The sequence below is a fragment of the Diadema setosum genome, chromosome 5 (assembly GCF_964275005.1).
Source record: "Diadema setosum chromosome 5, eeDiaSeto1, whole genome shotgun sequence".
NCBI lineage: Eukaryota > Metazoa > Echinodermata > Echinoidea > Diadematoida > Diadematidae > Diadema > Diadema setosum.
Window position 1 is genome coordinate 33,422,477 of NC_092689.1, and position 14,889 is coordinate 33,437,365.

The 14,889-nt window shown below is 40.9% G+C and overlaps 1 protein-coding gene across 1 annotated transcript in view; it reads left to right on the forward strand.

The window, feature by feature from the left end:
• LOC140228686 (WD repeat and FYVE domain-containing protein 3-like) overlaps positions 1-14,889 on the forward strand; it is a 94,411-nt gene that overhangs the window by 54,851 nt on the left and 24,671 nt on the right. Inside the window, exons 34-49 of the mRNA XM_072308950.1 lie at positions 339-438; positions 1,176-1,297; positions 2,058-2,259; positions 2,666-2,737; positions 4,853-4,939; positions 5,772-5,904; positions 6,919-7,114; positions 7,875-7,912; positions 8,466-8,513; positions 8,974-9,070; positions 9,585-9,683; positions 9,957-10,034; positions 12,076-12,297; positions 12,670-12,850; positions 13,700-13,860; positions 14,423-14,571. Coding sequence (XP_072165051.1) covers positions 339-438; positions 1,176-1,297; positions 2,058-2,259; positions 2,666-2,737; positions 4,853-4,939; positions 5,772-5,904; positions 6,919-7,114; positions 7,875-7,912; positions 8,466-8,513; positions 8,974-9,070; positions 9,585-9,683; positions 9,957-10,034; positions 12,076-12,297; positions 12,670-12,850; positions 13,700-13,860; positions 14,423-14,571 — 1,985 coding nt within the window. The remainder of the gene's footprint in view (positions 1-338; positions 439-1,175; positions 1,298-2,057; positions 2,260-2,665; positions 2,738-4,852; positions 4,940-5,771; positions 5,905-6,918; positions 7,115-7,874; positions 7,913-8,465; positions 8,514-8,973; positions 9,071-9,584; positions 9,684-9,956; positions 10,035-12,075; positions 12,298-12,669; positions 12,851-13,699; positions 13,861-14,422; positions 14,572-14,889) is intronic.

The following is a 14,889-nucleotide window of genomic DNA, read 5'->3' on the forward strand; positions in this document are numbered from 1 at the left end:
TTATATTCCTACATTTTATGAAGATTTTATCGTAATAAGTTCCTGTCAATGCTCTCTTATGAATAGACATGGACCAGACTCTGGTCCATACCCTTTGAAGACTTAGTCCAGAGTATACTCGGGCAGGCGTCTATTGGAAATGCATGCTAAAACGAAATCAGTCTATCCTCCACGGGTTAAAGTGCATTCGCAAAAAATTTGGCAGACAACAGGAGAGTGACTAAAAGATGTCACCAGCTTTCTTTGATAACAGGAAAGTGTAGTAGTTCACTATGCTACATCACAGTTCAAGGTATCATTATTATAACCACCACAATTTTATCTCCCCTCCATCCTAGATTGATGATTCAGGGGACCTGAGTTCTCCTCTTGATGATTTCCTACCAGACCTAGGCCTCTCTGTTCTTGGAGTGAAAATGGATAATGGAACATCCCAAGGTGAGTTCGTATGCTACTGGTCCATGATCTCTTTTCACTAGTTGCTTCTCATTTATATCATTTTCTTGTCTGTATTTGATGCGGTAACCTGTCAAGTATTACAAAGCCAATTTGTATCTCACATATCTAGATGTTGCAAAAAGACGTTAGGCTGACTCCTCCATGTCTTTTGAATGATATCTGTGATGCATGAATTCCTGAGAATATTATTGATGTGTGAACTCACCTGATTTGATGATTGTGTAATAGTGAGGATAACAATACTTAGAATCGCAGGGATGGGCTTTTATTTGAGATAGAGGACAAGTAAGGAATGCACATTTGATGACTAAAATTCTCCCTTTGTTTCTGTGTGTTGAGTCTTCCTTTACACTCTCCATGATACAGTACAATGTACATGTGATACATGTGATGTTTTAGAAATGGAGTAGCATAGTGGTCTGGGTACCAGACAGTCAGGCAGGTCAGGGTTTCAAAACTCATTCGGGGGGAGGAGAGAAACCTGGAGTCCTAGAGAAGCAACCTTGCAAAGTTCTTGGGGTCATGCTGTGAAGGGGAGGGGGTATTTCATCTGGGTGGGGTAGGCTGTTTGTCCTTTGATACCCTATGGGGCCATGCTGTGAAGGGGAGGGGGTATTTCATCTTGGTGGGGTAGGCTGTCTGTCCTTTGATACCCTATGGGGCACAGAATGTTTATTACGGTGCTTTTATTGCTGTTTGCCTTTCCTTCATATCAGCCACCCTGACGACCCACCCAGCCAAGCGGTACGTGATGGACTTCATCAGGGTGATAGTGGTGGACAGCCTGTCACAGCCAATGCCCAACAGAAGCCCCGCCGTCCTGGACATCATTCTGGAGGTAAATGACCAGCCTCTCTTGGGGGGGGGGGGGGGGGGGGGAGGGTTACTGTTGTCCCCTCTAAGTCCTCCTCCGACAGATGACAACTCGTGATGCTAACTCAAGTCTCTTCACAAATCTAGGTTTCAGGTTGAAAGGTTTATAATCTGAATTTCCTTGCATTCGCTAGAAAGAAAAACATATCATTTATACAAATTGATGAAATTCTTCCGTCAAGTTGTTTTTATTGCAACTGTTATTGACAAATTGCCCTACAAACTTATAATTGAGCTGTTCTCTTCTGACAGATTAGAACTAGCGATGCTGACTCAAGTTTATTCACAAATCTAGGTTTTAGGTGGAAAGGTTTCTAATCATAAAATATCCTTGCATTCGTTAGAAAGAAAAACATAGTTATCATTTGTACAAATTAATGAAATTTTTATCTATATGGAGTAATCTGTCAATCAGTTGCAATAATTCAGTGCTTATTTTCATTGATATAGGGCACTTTGTCAGTCAGTAGCAATATCATTTATACACTGTAGTCATGCACAATTCTTAAGAGTGTCCTTAGATTCTCTTTGCTGCTGCCAAAGTAAATGTTATCATGTGCCGAGCTTATTTTGAAGCTAATTGATAGTCAGCAAGTGTATACTGACTGATGTTCAAAGATGTGAGGATATAATTCATTCTGATCTTGTATAAATATATTCTCTCTTTTTTTTTTTTGTGTGTGTGTGTGTGTGTGTGTGTGTGTGTGTGTGCTTTGTGTTTGCAGTCATCCCCAGAGAGAGCCAGTCCATGTCAGGTGAACGAGTTCCAGACGGCCATCCTCAACAACCTGATGGAGCGGCTGCTGGCCGGCGACGCCCTGCTCGGCAAGGAGAGCGCCCTCCCGATCGCCCCGGGCGGCAGCTACAACAACCTCGTCTCCAACATCTTCTACTTCTGCTCGCGCCTCGTGGACAAGCTCTGGCTGGGTGGGTACTCTCTGCTGATACCTCCACAAAATGTCAGATTCCTTTTCCACCCTGATCGTATGTTGCTTTGTATGAGAACAGAATAATCAGAAAAGTAGATCAGTGAAAAATGTGGAAAAAAAATTAAATGTACAAGAATATACATAATTGTCCTGATACAGTTGGAAACATCATACTGCAGCATGTACTGCTGAGACTGAGAAAGCAGCCAATTGTCAGACAATTGCCGTGATTTGGAAACACTGACTTCTCTGTATATTTTGTGATTAAAATCATCATTTTTATTTCATCTCAAACGGCATGAATTTTATCAAGTAAAGTTGATACATTCAACTATGTGTTGCCAGTCTTTCCAGGAAATGTGCTTTGATGAGAACTGTCTGTGTTATGTTTGTTTTGTCTAAAGGTGTGTTCAACCGAGAATCCAAGGAGGTGTTTGAATTCATTGCTCAACTCCTTGGACAAGCCAGCAAGAGAGGTGAGATGATGCTACTTTTTTTTTTTTTTTTGGAAAAGTCTTTTCAAATATTTGAATAAATACATTATTTTAAAGAGGAATTGATTAAAATTTTGTAGTACTGTACATGGAATATGTGTTTTTGGTTGTTTTTATTATACCCCCGCCACACATAGTTTGAAGGGGGTATATAGGAATCACCGTGATGTTGGTCGGGCGGTCGGTCGGGCGGTTGGTCGGGCGGTCGGGTGGTCAGTCGGTCGGTAGGTCGGTCTGTTGCAAAATCTTGCGTTGCGAACTCCTCCTACAGTTTTGAAGCAATTTAAATGAAACTTAGGGTAAATGATGATGTTGAGGTATAGATGTGCAAGACATGTTTTTTTTGTGTGTTTGTCGGACAATGCGTTGCCATGGTAACTATGTTACCTTGTGGATTGAATAACTTCCATAGTATTTAAGCAATCAATTTCAAAATTGGTATCTATGATGATCTATAGGTGTAGTTATGCAGGACACTCTTTGTGTTTGTACTTGACAAAGCATTGCCATGGTAACCGCATGTTTTCTTCAAAATCTTGTGGAGTGAACAACTTCCACAGTTTTGAAGCAATTGAAATCAAATTTGGTAGGCATTATGGCCTTGAGGCATAGATGTGGAACACATAATTTTTGTGTTTGTCGGACAAAGCGTTGCCATGGTAACCATAATTTTCCAAAACCTTGTGGATTGAATAACTTCCACATCATTCAAGCAATTAAGGTCAAATTTAGTATGTATGATGATCGGGAGGTGTAGTTACTGTATGCAAGACACCAATGTATTAATATAAGAAAAATGTGTTGCCATAGTAACCACTCATTTTTGTATCAAATTGAACCATTTAATCTATGAAGGTGAAATTTGGTGTGTATGATGCTCTTTAAATGTAGTTTTGCAAAATGTCCTTTGTATTTGTATCGGACAATGTGTTGCCATGGTAACCGCATGTTTTTTTTTTTTTTAATCCTGTAGAGTGAACTTCTTCCACAGTTTTCAAGCAATTGAAACCAAATTTGGTAGGCATTATGGCCCTGAGGTATAGATGTGGAACACATAATTTGTGTGTTTGTCACACAAACCGATGCCATGGTAACCACAATTTTACCAAAACCTTGCAGAATAACGTTTCCATCATTCAAGCAATTAAAGTCAAATTTAGTATGTTTCATGATCTAGAAGTGTAGTTTTGCAAGATACCAGTGTGTTAGTTTGAGGAAAATGTGTTGCCATGGTAACCACTAATTTTTGTATCAAAATAAACCATTCAAGCTATGAAGGTCAAATTTGGCGTGTATGATGGTCTTTAAGTGTAGTTATGCAAAATGTCCCTTGTGTTTGTATCAGACAATGCATTGCCATGGTAACCACACTTTTTACCCAAACCTTGTGGAACTCAGTGTCAACTCTGTAATTGTACAGTAAACTAGAATTATTCTGTTTCCAATTCGACAAGTGCACAAACTTGGTATTAACGTCATTGCCCTCATGACATCACATACTATAAAGCAACACTAGGGGCGGGGTATTAATTACCCTCAGTGATAATTCTAGTTTTCTCAAGTTTATTGAGTTGACCAGTATTTACAAAATCAACAACTCGTATCAGCCCTGCCTGTCTACGCAGTTGGCATCAAATAGTCTTATTGTCTGTTGATATAATAACCGTTGAGGATGAGTCCGAAATATACTCGGGCAGGTGTCTATTGGAAATGTGTGTTGTAGCAAAATCAGCCCGTTCTCAATGCGTTAAAGTATTATCTGTTTACTCAGTGCTCATAGAATATGGGAGACTATCCACATGATCATACCAGGCACAGTCTAGCAAGGAGATTTTTGGTCAAATTAAGTACTGCAAGACGTACCAGCTCATCTAATGGAAGAGAGTTCTCGGTCAACATTGTTTGGAACGGAATTATGCAACGAAAACTTCTGTGTTCTCTATGATGTGAAGTCCTAATGATGAATTTGCTTGTGAACATGATCTTTGTTTAGTTAAAGCATCATATCTTAATGTTGTTGTTTTAATTCCTCTGTGAGAAGGACAATGATGAAATGCCACTCATTATTTGTCCCAACATTTTTCCTGTTGTGTGTAGCGCAAGGCATCGCGTTAGACAATATCTACCATTGCCTGAACCGGACTGTGCTCTACCAGCTCTCCCGTCCTCTGGAGTCACTTCCTGGTGAGGACAGAGTCAATTTTCTTGATGCTAGTTACACATACAAAGTGTTCTTCAGAGCGGTTGTGAATGAATACACTGTATCTTTGATTTTGCAGTTTATAACGTAGACAAAATCAGTGCTATAAAATGCATAAATGTCTGTTCATTTTTTCAACCTCCATACCTGTCATTTTTAAAAAAAAAGTGCACAGACAAGACAAATTGTGAGATCATCTGTGATGGAGGAAAGCAAATACAAGAACAAGAATGCAGCACAAATAGTCACAAAATTGTATGAAGTATACACTGCATGCTGATTCAGGGCCCCGTCTTATAAAGCCTTCAAATCAATCACAAGTCCCCAAATCAATCGCAACTTGCATTGCAGCACACAAAAAACTTGTGATTGATTTCTATCACAAGTCTTTATAAGACAGGCCCCAGATACGACATATCTTTTGGAGGTTTCCACGTACACAGTATTTTGCATAGTGTTTATAGATGGCATATACTCCATGTCAGTTGAAAGTGGCCTGCCAGGAAAGTCTGTGTGGAATTCACCCTCCGTCTGTCCTAGGCGTACTTACTCTTGATTAATATATGGAGTCGAGGGAATGCCAGGGCAAACTCAGAATGATCTCCTTCATGTGCTGACATGTACGGTTGTAACACTGTAATTATCCTAAGGAGAGTTGTACAAAATTAGTTGATAACTGATTTTAGAGCAACTTGAATGGATGCAACCATTGCTTTATTTCATCGGTATGAGCTGTTTTTCTCTTCTGTGCTTGTTTGAGAAGAATGAAGGAATTGCAAGCAACAGATCTTCAATTCTGTCATTCCCTCCCGCCAGATCACCTGTCCCTGTTGAAATCGCTGAGGCACATCACAGAGAACAGGACGCTTCTCTTCAAGCCCCTGAACTACGAACATGAGTTCTTTGGCTGTCTGTGTCACTGTCTCTTCTCCCTCACGAGCGGCAGCAGGTGTGTGACAGAATTTTTATCATCTTTTTTTGGTCGGATGTTTGAGACAAAATTGAACCATTGCCCATAGTCATTGTGTGGTTTGGAAGGAACAATGTGCTTGTTGATTTGCCCTGTGCCAAGAAGTATATGATTTTTATGATTGAAATTTTTGACTCTCTAGGCAGATACTGTGCAGGGCATGAATCGTTTTCATGTATGATTCTCCATACTGTAAAACCACAAAAAATTGTGCATTTACATTAATTTTGTGAATTTCACAAGATCTGCAAAAATAAAATGCAGGCCAAAGTTCTTGTCTGCACTATATGCATTGAATGTCGGTGGCAATTCACGAAAATTTTCTGCCACGAACAAAGGTCGTTGGCTCCGATTTGCCAAAATTTCATGCCAGGAATGTTTTTGGTTTTGTGGTATGATCTTTTAATGCTCACTGCTGCTTATGTGATGCAATGAACATCTACAATGTACACGTACCAATAAAGTGCACCAAAAGCAACTATCAGTTCATTTGTAGCCTACATTCAAGTGTATTAGGAAATATCAAAAGTCTTGTGGGGAGTGGAAGAAACAGTGCAAGTTGTACTTTCCATCACCCAGGGAAATGTTGCAGATGTCAAGTTCGTAGCATGTTTTGTTCTTATAATCAATGAACTAGAATCATTTGAGAGTTGAGGGAAGAGAATTCTGAAGGGGAGATGTGGCAGAAAAAAAAAAAAAACCCTGCTTTATTAATGATCCTCTCTTGAAAGAAAAGGAGACGTTAAATTGTTAATGATGAAATAGATTTAGTTAAATATTTGCCAAAATGCTTAAAATGGTGTAAATACTCTAGGCAAGGCTTTGTGCTTCAGTATGTGAACCATTTGCATACATGTCAAATTAGTCACTTAGTACACATTGTGTTAGCATGGCAGTAATGTCCCCAGTATCATGATAAAACCGTCATCCAATGCCATTATCTTCATTTGCACCAATGCTCTTCTTTTTGGCTCTGTCGCGGTGACCTCCCAGTGGTGACGGGTCAGGGTTGCCTAGCAACCTGTCAGACATGCGGCACAACACCACATGGCACGTGAACCCCATGGGCGAGGGGCCGCAGAGCCATGCGGCGGGCGACGAGCAGGGCGGCTCCGTGCAGGAGGGCCAGATGCTGGTCAGGAGTGCGGCCAGGAGGGTGTGGGCCGACCTCATCACCTTCAAGAAGTCGGTGAGTACCGCGTCCTCACTCCCCTCCCTCGCACTTTTCCCCCTCCATTGCTTCCTTCTTTGGCTCCCGCATCCCTCAATCAGAAGAGATGCATTTACAGATGTGTGAGATGAGCATGCTCGGACATGTCAGCTGTGGATGAAACCAATTTATCCAGTAGAAATCAGCAGCAAATCAGTCGCAGCCTAGCCCAGCGTGCATCCTTGTCTCCAACCTGTGTAGAAGAGAAATTTGCATTGAATATATTTACAAGCTGAATATACTTCATAACCCCTCCCTCCTTCCCCCAGTTTCTCTTGAAGACGAGTCTGCAGTGAAGGCAAACCTCACTTAATCACATTTATTACGCATTATCAAGAACAAGTTTAGCAGGCACAAATATCATTGATCAATACAGAAGTCAACCAAAGTTTCGAAAGCCCTGTTTTTAATCATCCTTGAACAGAAACTGACAGTTTCAGTCAGGAGTCAAATAGCGAGGTAAATAGCCTATCAAGGGCCTGTCAGCCTTTTGATACTGAGGCATAGAGGAGAATAATGCATTTGAATAAGATAATAATGGTAGTGTACGTTGGACTACGAAGTCAACATTTGTTTTGCTATGTATTATTAAAGTTTACATTGATCACTCATTTACATCTAGTTTAGGTACATTTGCTGCTCAATACATGCTGACATTGATTGTTTCCTTTCTGCAGTTGTTTGCCAATGCTTTCCTAAAGGAGTGCTGTTTGATGTTTCATTTTGCTTTGCTCCACAGCTCATTGAGGAGATCTTCAAAGTGACACTTCCCAATTCGTGAGTAGCTCATCATATGATTTCTCACATGCAATATGCCAGAGTAAGATTAAGAACTATTGCACAAAAGATTAGAATCCACACTTCAGTGACTTCTCCAAGGGACATTTACATGAATCAACTTTTTGTTCATTCAACTTAATAATTCTTGCATCAAGTTGTCTTTATTACAACTTATTGACAAATATTCAGGCATCAATGAATGGTAATTTATCAATCAGTTGCAAAATTTTGTTGTTGTTGTTACTCTTCCCCATAAGATGAAATAGTAAAAAGATTGACAAGTATAATCTAGTGTAGTTGTGTTATACAACAGTTCATGCTTAAATTCTTATCTCCCTGTTTGTATTACATGTTTTGTTAGGAAAGATGAAAATAGTTTGTCATGTTTATGTTTCAGTCTGTCTGCTTTAACATGTGTAGCGATTCCTCCTTTAATATTTATCATAGTAACTGTATAGTAACTTTTGATATTTTTCTTCCTCAAGTGACTGGGGTGTTAGCAGAGGTGACACAACCATGTTTTTTGTTTTTGTTTTTCTTTGCTTTACAGGTCAGCGGGCACCAGAAACATAGTCACAGTAGATCTCAAGGTCGCCAGGTAAAGGACACCACTTCCTCTGTGGCCTCTTTTTCTGTTTCTCTGACAAATGGCTGCACACAATCTGTATTTAGAAATGCAAACTTTGGGCTGAGAGGCCCATGGAAAAATATGTGTTACCATGGCAACGATATGATGTGCAATGTAAATGTCTTACATGCTCATCTCTCTGTGTTTGCTTCATGTTTAGTTCTTGATATCTGTATGCAGTATTATTTCTGTCCATGTTGTGGTTTTTAGGACAGCAGTCTTTCGAAAGGGTGTGAAAAAATGTGTTGAAAGTAACTCTCTTTTTGTGTGCATTTGAGAATGAAATGCATTGACATTTGGCCATGATAATTTCAGGAGTGTATGTTTTGCTGTTTGACAAGAAGTAATCAATGCTTATGCTGCTGCGGAATGGGTGAAAGGTCTGTTGGTTTACTACATTTTTCTTCTTCTTCTGATTTTCTGTGTGCAGGGCGGCAATGGGTGATGCAGCCAGCAAGATGTGGAACAACTACCTGAGCGGTGAGAAGCGGCTGTCATCCAAGGAGCAGGCACGGACCAATCAGTCTGTGAGTTCACATTCCTTTCACTGGGAATGTCAGCTAGACATTTTTGAAAATATGCGTTGGATTTAATTGCATTGTAAAGAAAGTAATGGTCTTTAAAGCTGTTTTTGTTTTTTTGTTTTTTGAAAAAGTTGCATTTCATCGGATGATATTCAGGAGAAAAGAGAAATTTGAAGACTGATCATTACCTCGTAGTCTTGGCTTTTTATGTCCATCTTATTTGTTGAAGTTTTTCCTTTGTCGAATCTTGTAGGAGTTGTTGTTGGATTGTTGTTTCCTTGTGTATTCATACCAGAAATACATTTTTTGTTTGCTCTCTTAATATGCATTTCCCAAACTTTCAAATGTGAAAGAAAGTGTTTGTTTTTGTAAAAAATAGAATATCTCCCCCCCCCCCCCCCGAACTTGAAAAATTATCAGCATTGATATAGCAAAGGCGTAGAGAACTTACATAGTCAGAACAGTTGATTATTGAAGTGTGTGTCTTTATTTTTTCCTCCCATTGTCACATGATCAGAGAATTGCCAGCAAGGTGATTGGTGGGCTCCAGATGCTACCCTCCCTGAAGACCAAGAGGGAGAGTGCTACGTTCAGATTCTCGCTCAATTTCATGCAAGTAAGTGCCCTTTCAAACGTATGTAAATACAAAATGTGAACATTCTTATTCTTTTGGGTGTGAACAGGTTCTAAAGTATGCATCCAAAGTTGTTGTTGCTTTTGTTTTGTTTTGTTTTGTTTTCTTTTCTTTTCTTTTTGGCATAAACTTGAATATTCATGAAGGGCATTATTGGAGGTACGTAATGAGAATTTTCTGAAATGAAGTGATGATTGGAGAGGCCAATTTAAAGATGGCTATTAAAAGTTTGTGTTTTGTTCTGATGTTTTGCAGGAGGCTGCCATGTGGACCCACACTCATGTGTTCATTGTCAGAGAGCTGGTGGAGCTGCAGCACAAGCAGCATGAGCAGGTGAGACAGACATGCTGATCCCCCCTCTAGGTTTTAGTGTTGATTTTTTGAAGTTACATGTAAGTCATCACCAGCTTCTGAGTTGACATGACTTTAATTAGCTGTCATGGAATGATACAATATACTACGAGTCTCAAAATTAGGGTCTGAATTATAGACTGTTAGCAAAGAGTTCCGGTCAGTCGTTCCACAAGAGCAGCAGTTTGCTCAGCAGTTGGCCACAACAGTTTGCTTATAGTTTTGGTTTCTTGGACAATCTGACGAAGTCCAACAATCCAAGGTATGTCAAAAATCGTTCTTTTATGATTTGTGCACCATTTAAGGAACAAACAAAGCTTCCATGGTCAGGGAGTTAAGAGGAAAAACCGTAAATGAGAAATAAGATTATGTTTGTTCAAGGTCAAAGTCAAGGTCATCGCCGTATACGCTGTACTACGTATAAGCGTCTATTGTTCCGTGTATTGTTCAATTGCATTAACGTTCAGTGTAGCGTGCGTGGTGCATGGTCCGCGGTGTGGAAAGTGTTAATGCGAATACGTTGAACGTTTTGGACGGTCTTTGTAAAGACCTCTCCCTATCGGAGAACGGTCCGAAATGATAGTATTGTGAATGTGAATCCGTGGAGTTTCAAACGGGTTTTCTGGTATTATGTATTGCTCACGTTAAAACATAAAAGTTGGATTATATCTTTTCGCGTATGTATATCATTACGATAGTTGTGTTAGGAACGCTCCACGCACGAAATTCATGCACGCGGAGGGATATTAAAGTTGAAGTTATAGTGATATGTCTAGCTGTAGATTCTGTGATAGTCTCATTTAAGACCACAAAAAGCGTTGCTAGGGAGAATCTAATGCTCGTTGTTAATGCACAATTTGCTACAGGACGTCTTATAGTGACATTGTTGTGAGATGTGGCATTGAGCGTTTACAATCATAAGATTCAAGATATATTGATTGTGTTAAATAAGTTTATTAACCGACGATGATTTGTCTGACTTAGACAGAATATTGAAAGTTCATTATGTTTATTCTGCTTGTAGATTACACCAGATACATAACGGCAATACTCATGATGATAGTTAACACAGTCACCCTCATTGAGTTAGTTAGAATAGATATAAATGTTGTTTGAATATTCTGGCCAAAATTGCTTCTTTAAGAAAAGAAAGAAAATAATCATTATCGTCTTACTATTTCTGTGTAGAGCTGAAATAGAGTATACTGATTTGTATGACGTGTTATATGAATAATTTTCTTCTTGTTTGTATCTTACAGGAACCACTCGTTCCAACACAGTTGTTGAATATATTTATAACTACGTATCACACTTGCAAGCGCAAGTTTGCAGTATGCACAGTTACACATCGCCGATACATGCTGTGTAACAGAATAAAGAACCCACATCACGTTAAACCGAGGATTTCTTTGTTCTTTATTGCAACAACGTGTCCATCTGAAGAGATTGCATACGAATCCATCACATTAGCAGTGCATGTGATAAAGTTGTCCACGTTTATCTTTAGTTTGGAAGCATGAATGAGGTTTTGTCATTTATCTTTAAACAGCAGTGCTGGGATGAAATCATTATTGACTGTTCTTTCACACGGTTCATAAAGAAAATGGAATGTAAATATCCATCAAAGTGATCTGCTTGATCAAACATATGCCCACTGAGAAGACCATACTCATCAGTAACACTTACTATGCTCTGGTCCCTGATTGGCAGGCATCCTTGAGTGCTTTCTTTGCTGATTGGCTCAGATGTCTATAGATTAATTGTCAATGAATAGAGATTACCTAATCCCCTAATCTCCTTAATCCTTGGCTTGTCACCATGGCCACACTGATGGGCTGAGGCACATTGCTACACCATTACATAGCAGGTTTGCTAACTTTACAACTGGGTCAAGTGTGGGGGATTACTGAGTGCTAATGAAAAAGTGTGGAAAGTGACAGTAAGCTCAGTGCCTGGGACCATGACAGGGTTAATAAAACTTCCACCACCTTCCTCCTCCTCCTCCCCCCTCACCATCTCGCAGAGTCAGCGTCACCTGATGCGGTTCATGAAGGAGAAGTGGGAGTACCTGGAGCACGAGTTGATGCGGGAGAGGGGGCTATGGGGTCCCCCTTACTGCTCCTACCTGGACAAGTGGATGCTGGACATGACGGAGGGGCCCAGCCGGATGCGCAAGAAGATGATCCGCAACCCGGACTTCTACATCCACTACCCGTACCGGCCCGAAAACGAGCTCATCCAGAACGTGAGTACACTTGTAGCATAAGGTAAAGCTAACCAGGACGATGGAAAGAAGTAATGCCAAAATTATGGACATGATTGTGATATAGACTCACAATTTCATAACACATATTGCTCTTTGAGACAAAATTAATGTCAGAACCTGTAATGTACATGTTTCCGTTGTTGTCATGGGGTGATGAAAAAAAAGGGAGACCATTGCAATGTATTTTGTGTGTGCTCTTTCTCTTGAAATTACTGTTAACCCATTGAAGACTAGTCTACTCAGGCAGGTGTCTGTGGGAAATGCATGTTGTAGTAAAATCAGCCTGTCCTCAACGGATTAAACTGATTATTGCCGCTTACTGACAACATCCTTGCTTCTCCGTTTTTGTAGAAACCCTCCAAGGGTAGGAAGGCCATCAGCTTCGACAGCAAGAAGTACAGCCAGTGCAAGCAGACCAGGAACCTCCTGGAGTCGCCTCCTGGCATCGGACCAGGCGAGGGCAGCCTTCTAGACCTCGCTGTGGAGAGCGACACCCAGGAAGACGTGATTGACCCCGACGACAGCAGACCAGGTAGGAAAGGAGGGCTGGTAATACATGTAGGTGATCGGTAATGGGCAATGGGTGATGAGTACAAGGTAATGAGTTGATAAGGCACAGGCTGACACCGACAACAGCAGACCAGGTGGGAAGAGAGGGCTGGTACTAGTAATAGATGATTGGTAATGGGCAATGGGTGATGAGTTCAAGTTAATGGCTGATGAGGCACAGGCTGACACCGACAACAGCAGACCAGGTAGGGAGGGAGGGCTGATAATAGGTGATTGGTAATGGACAGTGGGCGATGAGTACAAGGTAATGAGTTGATAAGGCACAGGCTGACACCGACAACAGCAGACCAGGTAGGAAGGGAGGGCTGCTAATAGGTGATTGGTAATGGGCAACGGGTGAGGAGTACAATGTAATGGGTTGATGAGGCATAGGTGATGGGTAAAGTGTAATCGGTGATTAGACAAGGGTAGTGATTGATGGAGGTATAGCAATGGATAATGGGTGAAGGGTAGTGGGTGACGAGTATAAGGCAGTGGGTGAAAGGGTAGTGGGTGATGAATAAAGGATAATGGATGATGAAGCACAGGCAGTGGGTGATGGGTGAAGGGTGAGTAACTTCCCAGCCTGATTTAGAATGCTCTCATGGAGTGGCATGAGTGCATCGTCTGAAATCATGTGGTACCATTGACTGGGGAAAAGATATGCTGTGTGAAGAATGCATGAGCAACCACCATTTTTTAATATCATTTATCTTCTAAGCTTCGCTTCTGTGTCATAATAGCATAGTAACATGATACCTCCGTGTCATATGAACTATTTCGGATCTCATCCGTGTGTGTCTGTACTAAAAAAAATTGAATCATCCCGCAGATGTACGAGCCTCCTCCATCATGACTCGCCAGCCGAGCAACCGTAACAACCAGGACGATGACGATGACACCCCGGACACGGAGAATCCCAACGACAAGCCGCTGGAGGAGCAGAAGACTGACAATCAGATGGTGCTGAGACTACTGGAGCAGGGGGAGAAAGTAAGACTTTCATATCTCTCATCATGTGCTTAACTCTTTGTGTGCCAAGTTCGCATGCCACACTCAGTCGACGGTGTGCCAACTGCGTGCATTTTGCTCAAATGCACAACACAAACCGATCGATAAATCACAATATAACAGCTACAAGTTTCAGTAAGTGCAGTTGCCATGGCAACAGCCAAGTCACAATGTTACGGAGATTGTCTTGGTTACTGCAGTCATTTCAACTGACAGTAACTTCCAACCTCTATGAAGAGGGCCTCCCAATATGCTACACTGTACAGTGTATATATTGTAGTTATGCACACTGAATCACGTACAATAATTTTTTTGAAGTAAACATTTTGCTATGTCCAAATGTCGCAAAGACTGCAACAGAGTCTTTGTGGAGTAGAAAAAATGGTACAGAATAAAAGGCCATTCCTGTTTAGCAGTGATCCTAATCTCTAACTGGAAATCCAACTTGAAGAATCAAGGCTTTATGATAATAATGATGTGATTGTTGTCTCTTCTCCCTCCTCTTTGCTGCATCTGCTGCTGCTACTCCTTCTCCTCCCATCAGATCCGTCACATCTTCCGGTGTGCCCGCATCCAGGGGCTGGACACGATGGAAGGGCTGCTCCTGTTCTGCAAGGACCACTTCTACATAGTGGATGGCTTCACCCTGCTCAGCTCACGGGAGATCTGCGACATCGACTCCGTTCCAGACCAGTGAGTCTTGTCGCCGACAAATGCTTTCAGTACTTTTTGACAACAAGCACCTAAACCCTTTGTTGGATGCAGTGGATGGATGGATGAATGAGTGGATGGAGGGATTGTGGATGGATTGATACATGAGTGGAAAGATGGATGGATGGATGGATAATCTAACCAATGGCTTTAGTAAATGTAGGGGTAATGTAATATATGATGGAAAGTAAAACACGAGCAAAGCATTATGGACAGACCATTACACATGAGTGCCCATAATCAAAATGATGTATTTAAAGCCTGTTGTTTAAAACTTTCCCATTCAGAAAAAATCCCTCA